This window comes from Anoplopoma fimbria, chromosome 2 (genome assembly GCF_027596085.1).
Source record: "Anoplopoma fimbria isolate UVic2021 breed Golden Eagle Sablefish chromosome 2, Afim_UVic_2022, whole genome shotgun sequence".
In the NCBI taxonomy this organism is placed as follows: domain Eukaryota; kingdom Metazoa; phylum Chordata; class Actinopteri; order Perciformes; family Anoplopomatidae; genus Anoplopoma; species Anoplopoma fimbria.
This window is the reverse complement of record NC_072450.1, coordinates 5527677-5537027: the sequence shown is the minus strand read 5'-3', so window position 1 is coordinate 5537027 and position 9351 is coordinate 5527677. Positions and strand designations below refer to the sequence as shown.

The 9351-nt window shown below is 33.5% G+C and overlaps 1 protein-coding gene across 2 annotated transcripts; it reads left to right on the top strand.

The window, feature by feature from the left end:
• Positions 1-1339: 1339 nt before the first annotated feature.
• Positions 1340-9093, top strand: slc35c1 (solute carrier family 35 member C1). Of its 2 annotated transcripts, XM_054617950.1 has the most exons (3): positions 1340-1410; positions 3588-4093; positions 7224-9093. In XM_054617950.1, the coding sequence occupies exons 2-3, from the start codon at positions 3619-3621 to the stop codon at positions 7802-7804; spliced, it is 1056 nt and encodes a 351-aa protein (XP_054473925.1). In that variant the 5' UTR covers positions 1340-1410; positions 3588-3618; the 3' UTR covers positions 7805-9093. The 2 variants fall into 2 exon arrangements, with proteins under 2 accessions (XP_054473925.1, XP_054473924.1); XM_054617949.1 differs by lacking the exon at positions 1340-1410 and having other exon boundaries at positions 3501-4093.
• Positions 9094-9351: the final 258 nt, after the last annotated feature.

Sequence of the window (9351 nt, the reverse complement as noted above, 5' to 3'; positions counted from 1 at the left end):
TCCCACTCTGTATTTTTTTCATTCACTACAAAAACAACAAATTATGCTCATTGTCACTATTCAACAACACTGTCTTTGCAGCAGTTGGCTGTTCATAATCCTGCAGCCACATAATCAACATTGATAATCTGCTGCCACCTACTGTCATGAGGCTTTATTTACAGTTAAGTATTAGTGAACCATATAATAATTAAAAAGAAAAACAGTTTATTTACAGCAAAAATAAGAAGATATTTTTTTTCTTTTTGAGGTTTATCAAGGTGAATATTTTATTATTATTTGAGTTTAATATCAGATTCATTAAAAATGCAACAATGCATATAATCTCTTCTTCAAACATCTTCAGTCCTTTAAAATAAAACCCTGTGACACGTATAACTTTAAAAACGTTGTCTTTATTGCAGGGGTTTGGATTATTATACTACACAGACTATAAATCCATGATCCATGATATGGACATAAAGACATATTTTGAAAATCAGTACTTTAAATGAAGGCAAAACCTGAAGAGCATATGTCCAAACACAAAGACTGCTTCCATACTGAACTTTAAAATATGACTGTGTGAGCAGATAGAGTCTTAACCCAAATAACGGATCCAAACAAAATAAATTAATGTATATTTTCTTAAAATGACGATGATGTGCTACCAACCTGATCATGTGCACACACATGCACATGTAGGCTACCTTCTTGGACTGTGTAGGTCTATTTGATAAATTGTGGCCAAATGTTGCAGCAATATTCAATATAGTGTCTATGATGTGAATTCCTGGATATTAAATGCTTATCTTTAAGTTAATAACTAACAATATTAGTGCTAAAAGTATAATATAGTATATCACATTAGGCCATGTTTGAGAATGAGGATGTATGTCCACAAATACTATACTAAAATGTATATAACATCTTGTAAAAAAAAATCAATTATACAAACAAAATATTATTAACCCAAAAGGTACTCTGTTTTTTAAGCATTTATACATGCATTTATGTATTTTAAGTATGCCTTACCCTCCTAGACTTTAAAATGTTATAAGGCACCCTATTTAAAAAGAAATATATATATATATTATTTTATTTCGTAATTCAAAATATTTGCTGTTATAAATAGGCCTATTTTTTGCAGCCATGTATTGTAATGTAAATAATATGTTCTACAGATTGATAAATGGGGAAATATTGTTGAGTTTTGTTGAACGAGGCTGGACGAAAGTGGAGCCGCCTCGCAATTCTGATTCAAATCTGAAAGTGTGCCATGGGTGAACCTACTGGACCTGAAAAACTGGCATAACATATTAACACATTAACCACCTTCAAACATGACAATGTGGTTTTGTCAACACCTACTCTGGTTATCAAGGCGAGGCAAATTTTGAAACATGTATTGCTCGGTGTGAGTGACAAGAGGTAAGACGTATTTTCTTTGCTTTACGTTGGCTGCCTTTTGAGTTTTATACATGAGTTTCTGGATCTTATTTGGTTTAAGTTTAGAGCAAACCAACGCCTAGAGCATTTTCCTATCTTAGTCAGTGCAGTCTGAGACCCTCAGGTAGGCCTTCTCCCTCCTGACAGGTAAATCTGAAATCTTAAAAATAAACGGGATAAACATGGTCTTGCATTGTATTGGATTATTGATTATATTATTTGATAATATCCTTCTATTTTTTGTCCCATGCACTGCCTTCTGACAGGACAACATTGTGTAAACCAGGAAATGATGCACCGTGCATCAGCTTACCTGTGCTGGTGCTTAATGGGAGGGGAAGTATTTACATTAAAAGACAAGACACAAGTCCCGATAGACATGTTTCTCTGTGCAGAAACAATATTTTTAATAATGCATCATATACCCAATCATGGAAAAAAAGCAGGTTAATGCAAAAATATATATTGATTTGGCAGGTGATCATAAAAAAAGGAAAATTGGATTAGATACTAGATGAAAAAAGGGGGAAATGCAGGCTGAAACATTTACACTAACTCGTTTGACTGATGAGGAACTGTGTATTGACATATGCCTAAATAATAAATTGACAACATTTTAATCGTTGAACATATATAGTGAAGGACACTGTCTCTTTAAATAAAAAAGTTGGCTCAAAGAAGGAAGTAGTCACGACCAAGGAGACGCCGGCTTGAGCGTACGCCTTCAAAATAAAAGAGAGGAGTTTAAACTGAATGTAAACAAACTGTTTTTGTTGTATATGATGTGAAGGAACGATTTAAAATGATTGCTGTCAGAATGATGATGACATTATATTGAAATATGTGTCCTGTTATAAAAGTTGAAACTGAGATACTGACAGTCAGTAGGGCAAACATTGATCTACAAGATGTGAATTTTTACCATTTATATAAAAATAAAGAAAAAAGATTGAATGAGAAGGTGTGTCCAAACTTTTGACTGGTACTTTATATATATAAAATAAAATAAAATATAAAATAAAAATAAAAATAAAGAAAAACCATTGAATGAGAAGGTGTGTCCAAACTTTTGACTGGTACTGTATATATATAAAATAAAATAAAATAAAATAAAAATAAAGAAAAACCATTGAATGAGAAGGTGTGTCCAAACTTTTGACTGGTACTTTATATATATAAAATAAAAAAAATATAAAATGAAAATAAAAAAAAGAAAAACCATTGAATGAGAAGGTGTGTCCAAACTTTTGACTGGTACTTTATATATATAAAATAAAAAAAATATAAAAATAAAGAAAAACCATTGAATGAGAAGGTGTGTCCAAACTTTTGACTGGTACTGTATATATAAAATAAAAAAAAAATAAAAATAAAAAAAACCATTGAAAGAAGGTGTGTCCAAACTTTTGACTGGTACTTTATATAATATAAAACAAAATAAACATATAAAAATAAATGAAAAAAGATTGAATGAGAAGGTGTGTCCAAACTTTTGACTGGTACTTAAGATAAGAGATAAGATAAGATAATATAAGATAAAATAAAAAATTGCAATTTACAAAAGAGTAAAGTGCACAAAAAACATTGAAAGCTAAAAATAAAAATAAAATAAAAAATAATAAAATAAAAAAAAAAAATAAAAATAAATAAAAACAAGTATTATAAATAAGCAATATAGAAAAAACAACAATATATACAGACAGAGAAAAAAACAACAACTATTTCAACTAAATAACCATTAAATGCAATGTGCAATGTATATAAAATAAAAATTAAAAAAATATAAAATAAAAATAAAGAAAAACCATTGAATGAGAAGGTGTGTCCAAACTTTTGACTGGAACTTTATATATATAAAATATATATATAAAATAAAAAAAATATAAAATAAAAATAAAAAAAAACCATTGAATGAGAAGGCGTGTCCAAAACTTTTGCCTGGTACTGTAGCTGTAACACAACTTTTCCAAAGTGGCCAAACGTGTTTCATGAAACCCTTTTAAATGCCATTCGTACATCTGCAGCTTTTATTCTGAAACCATCGGCACTTCTCTTTCATGTTGCATTCTTGCGGAAGAGGGTCGTCATGTTTTGCATCGTTTAGCTACATTGTAGCGCATCATCAATGCTGCAGCTCTGCTCTCTGTCACCATGAACAGGACGCAGCCGAAGCGCTCCAGCATCCTCAGAATGGCCTTATCCGGCTCAGAGACCACTGGAAACAACGCAGAGACCTTCCTATACCGGGCTGTGAAGATAGGAGCTGTGGTTGCACTCTACTGGTTCATCTCCATAACCATGGTGTTCCTCAATAACTACCTTCTGGACAACAGGGACCTGAACGCACCTCTGTTTGTCACCTTCTACCAGTGTGTGGTGACAGTGGTGCTCTGCTGGCTCATGCAGATGTTGTCCAGATGTTGTCCTGGACTCATTGACTTCCCTTTGGTGAAGTTCGACCTGAAGACGTCCAGGGAGGTGCTGCCTCTCTCCGTGGTGTTCATCAGCATGATCACCTTCAATAACCTGTGTCTGAAGTACGTCGGGGTGGCTTTCTACACCGTCGGCCGCTCGCTGAGCACCGTGTTCAACGTGATGCTGTCCTACGTCATCCTGAAGCAGACCACGTCACTGAGAGCCGTGCTGTGCTGTGGCATCATCCTAGGTAATGTGTGTTTACTGTGTTTATTCCTCTGTGTGGGCTGTAAACACAGGGGTTACTCTTATTATGCACAGTACCAGTCAAAAGTTTGGACACACCTTCTCATTCAATGTTTTTTTTTATTTTTTTTTATTTATACATTTTTTATTATATATATATATATACAGTACCAGTCAAAAGTTTGGACACACCTTCTCATTCAATGGTTTTTCTTTATTTTTATTTTTATTTTTATTTAATATATTATTTTATTTATATATATATACAGTACCAGTCAAAAGTTTGGACACACCTTCTCATTCAATGGTTTTTCTTTATTTTTATTTTTTAATATTTTTTTTATTTTATATATATACAGTACCAGTCAAAAGTTTGGACACACCTTTCATTCATTCAATCTTTTTTATTTTTATTTTTTTTTTATTTTATATATATACAGTACCAGTCAAAAGTTTGGACACACCTTCTCATTCAATGGTTTTTCTTTATTTTTATTTTATATATTTTTTTATTTTTTATATATATACAGTACCAGTCAAAAGTTTGGACACACCTTCTCATTCAATGGTTTTTCTTTATTTTTATTTTTATTTTTTTATTTAATATATTTTAGTTTTTTTATATATATATATATATATACAGTACCAGTCAAAAGTTTGGACACACCTTCTCATTCAATCTTTTTTCTTTATTTTTATTTTTATTTAATACATTTTTTTATTTTTATATATATATATACAGTACCAGTCAAAAGTTTGGACACACCTTCTCATTCAATGGTTTTTCTTTATTTTTATTTTTATATATTTTTTTTATTTTATATATATACAGTACCAGTCAAAAGTTTGGACACACCTTCTCATTCAATGGTTTTTCTTTATTTTTATTTTATATATATATTTATTTTATTATATATATATATACAGTACCAGTCAAAAGTTTGGACACACCTTCTCATTCAATGGTTTTTCTTTATTTTTATTTTATATATATATATATTTTTTATATATATACAGTACCAGTCAAAAGTTTGGACACACCTTCTCATTCAATGTTTTTTCTTTATTTTTAATGGTTTTTTTATATATTATTTTTATATTTATTTTTTTTTATATATATACAGTACCAGTCAAAAGTCATTGGACACACCTTCTCATTCAACTACTTCCATTCTGGTTTGTTGAGCATTTGTTTGTTTACCACATAATTCCATATGTGTTCCTTCATAGTTTGGATGTCTTCAATATTAATCTACAATGTAGAAAAAAATAAAGAAAAAAAACATTGAATGAGAAGGTGTCATCCTGAAGCAGACCACGTCACTGAGAGCCGTACTGTGCTGTGGCATCATCCTAGGTAATATGTGTTTACTGTATTTATTCCTCTATGCGAGTTGTAAACACAGGAATTACTCTTATGTACAGTACCAGTCAAAAGTTTGGATACACCTTCTCATTCAACTACTTTGAAGAATCTAAAATCTAAAATATATTCTGGCTCAGATTTTGGTAATGCCTATATTTTTTATCTAGAACCATTTATTTATTATTTTCAGGGTTTGGGCTATTGTTCCTTATGTTTCAATGCTATTTACAAAATATTTGCATGCTAAAAAGCTAAATTCTAGTCACCATATATATATACAGTACCAGTCAAAAGTTTGGACACACCTTCTCATTCAACTACTTTGAAGAATCTAAAATATAAAACATATTCTGGTTTGTTGAGCATTTGTTTGTTTACCACATTATTCCATATGTGTTCCTTCATAGTTTGGATGTCTTCAATATTAATCTACAATGTAGAAACAAATAAAAATAAAGAAAAAACATTGAATGAGAAGGTGTGTCCAAAGTTTTGACTGGTACTGTAAATGGTGAAATATTTGTCATTTTGCATCTGGAATTATTCTTGAATTTTGCTGAAATAGGTCAGTGGCTAAAAATAAATATGTGCAATTAGTAGATCCTGTAATGTATCCTCCTGCACACAATCATGTTGACATTGTATGATAGTTTAAGGCCTCATTTCAAAACAGAGGTGTGGACTCGAGTCACATGACTAGGACTTGAGCCAGACTGGAGTCCATAATTATATGACTGAAATTATAAGACTAACACCGATGACTCGTGACTTCAGTTGGACTTGAGCTTTTTGGCTTAAAAATACTTAATACCTTCCACTAAGCCCCCTAAATGAAAAACGACGTTATTTAAAAAGTGTGCCACGCATTAATTAATGTCCCTTCATTTCCTGACTTTATTAACGTTAACAACATTCATTCCCAGCGGATCGCTGGATCCACTTGACCATGAATAACTAATGTTACCTTACTGAGAGTCAGTTGGAATCATTTAAATGGATAAAGACCAACAATTAAAACTAAGTGAGTCTCGGGACTTAAATGCAAAGACTAGAAGGGTACTTGTGACTTGGTCCCACCTCATTTATAGGGTGCTATAAAAGCCTTTCCCTCTTCTGGGAAAGCTTTCAGAAATAGTTTGTAACCTGGATGTAGGTCAGGGCTCCTTTTAGTGGATCAGGCTTTGTGCACTGGGTCATTGTCATGCTGAAATAGAAAAAGCTCTTCCCCAAACTCTTGAAACAAAGTTCTAAGTTTTCCCAGAGTCAGAACTAATAAATGCCTTTGGATAGACTTTTTATAGGCAATATTAGGCAATCTTGGCTCAATTGTAGAGTGTCTATCGAATCAAATAACATAATCGGGATCCTTGAATTGGGCGAAAACTAATCCAGTAACTGTCATTGTATGATGTAGCATTAAAATGTCCCTTAATTGGAGCTAGGGGCCCAAACATGAAATATAGCCCTAAACTGAATGAACCCAGCATTTTGAGTTGTTCACTTTATTTTGGCAACATGCTGTAAGTGGTTTCCAAAAAAAACATTTTCAAACAATAATTCAATTCCTGGCTGCAAAAGTGTTGAATAAATCAGAGAAATATAGCTTTTATTCCCTTGCATCACTTTCATTACTACTTTCATGACTCAGACAGATATTTAAATGTTTCAGTGCTGAGTTTCAGATTACAGCTGCTGAACTGCTACATTCCTAAATATGCTTCTGTATGTAATGTGATCTGACAGTCCTGTATGTGTCCTTGCTCCTCAGGCGGATTCTGGCTCGGTGTGGACCAGGAAGGCTTGGCAGGGTCCCTCTCCTGGACGGGGGTCTTTTTCGGCGTGGTGGCCAGCGCTTGTGTCTCTCTGAACGCCATCTACACCAAGAAGGTGATGCCAGCAGTGGACGGAAACATCTGGAAACTGTCCTATTACAACAACGTCAACGCCTGCGTCCTCTTCCTGCCGCTACTCCTGGTGTCCGGAGAGCTGAGCCACATCGCCAGCATCACCCGCCTCAGCGATCTCGGGTTCTGGGGCATGATGACGCTCGGAGGGGTGTTCGGTTTCGCCATCGGCTACGTCACGGGCCTGCAGATCAAGTTTACCAGTCCGCTCACGCACAACGTGTCGGGGACAGCGAAGGCCTGCGTGCAGACCGTCATCGCGGTGGTGTACAACTCCTCCAGTAAGAGCCTGCTGTGGTGGACCAGTAACATGATGGTCCTCTGCGGCTCGTCGGCCTACACCTGGGTCAAAAGTCGAGAAATGAAGAAGGCTCCACACAGAGACATTCAGGACTCCGCCAAGGAGAAACTGCTGCCGGGGGAGAAAGGCGACAGTGGAGTGTAACTAAAAACAACTTTTATCAACGTGGTGTGAGAACTGCTGATAAGCAATTGAAGTGTTGGACACATGGAATTTAATGATTTTTTTGGGGTTTTAATAGTCGTGTAGTTTTATACAGCTTGACGTGAGGCGTGAAGGATTTTGTATATATATTTTATCCAAAGCTAGTCACATGCATTTGGGGCATTTTTACAATTGTTTCATTTTGACTGAGAAAATGATATAATGTGACTGATATAGTCCAAAGTGTAGAAAAAGAAAAATCATGTTTTTATCATGTATATTTACTCATATTGGGGTAAATGGAATTGTCGCAAAAATGCATTTTTTTTGTTTTTTTACACCTGTTTTGATTATGATTCTTAAAATTGAAATAGCAGTTTTTGTGAAACATACAAGTGTATGTGAATATCATGTGAGATGTTATGGTAGCCTCTGGTTCCGACTGCTTTTTCGACTGTGAAAAGAGCCAGGACTAAAGGATCTGTAATATCCTGCAGTACAGTAACCTAGGTAACCTAATCTAGGTAATTAAAACCTGACATACGATAGGTATTTTTTCTCCAAAGAAAAAACTCCTCCTGCATTATCAACTGTGGCAGTTGGACACTTGTTCATTATTTTTCTACAGCACATCATGGTGTTTCTGAGCTGGTGTCATTTTAAATTGTAAACCCAGACCGTGGCATCGGGTGTATGAAAATATATTTGCATATCTTTCCGTTGGTCACTGCACCAAAACTGAGACGTCTTTGTTTGCACGTCATTCAACTTGTGGTGTTGCATTCCAGGAACCTCCCTACGAGCCTGAAAAGATGCCATTGTCTGTCTGCAAAAGCAGCTTTTGAAAATGTCTTTTAAACAAAGGAACTCCCTTAAAGGAAAACATTAAAGGTGGTTTACAATTCAACTGTTTCAAGTTTTCTTATTCATAAGGAATCATTGTGGATTCAGGGTTAAACAATTCAATTATTATTATTATATTTAAAGATACATTTAAAAGTTTTTTTTGGCATTCTTGTCTAATAAAATATGAATACTTTACATACATATTTTGGTATGTAATGCATATTTTTGTATTGCAATCCAAAGAGGAGTGTTACTAGTTTGATATTGAAATGTGTTCAATTAAATGATAAATAAAAGTATCAAAGCAATATGAATATTTATATTTAAAGACACATTTAAAAGGGATATTTTGGCATTCTCGTCTAATAGAATATGAATACTTTACATACATATTTTGGTATGTAATGCATATTTTTGTATTGCAATCCAAAGAGGAGTTTTGCCAGTGTGCTATTGAGATGTGTTCATTTAACTGATAAATAAAAGTATCAAAACAAATTAATATGAATAGACCAGATATCATTTTCTTAAAGCAGCACGATAACAGATGACAAAATATGTAAAATGAAATGATATGTTCAAATGAAATGTTTTAATTTCTATCAATCACTTAGTTAATTACATCTTTTTGTTTTGGCCATCTTATCAAAAATGTCTTGCATCTCTCTCTCTCTCTCTCTCTCTCTAATCTCTGTTATTGT

Excerpts from the sequence above, each read along its gene's own strand:
- slc35c1 (XM_054617949.1), top strand. The coding sequence starts at position 3,580 with ATGAACAGGACGCAGCCGAAGCGCTCCAGCATCCTCAGAATGGCCTTA. Across the intron at positions 4,094-7,223 it reads GTGCTGTGGCATCATCCTAG|GCGGATTCTGGCTCGGTGTG; the intron begins GTAATGTGTGTT and ends CTTGCTCCTCAG.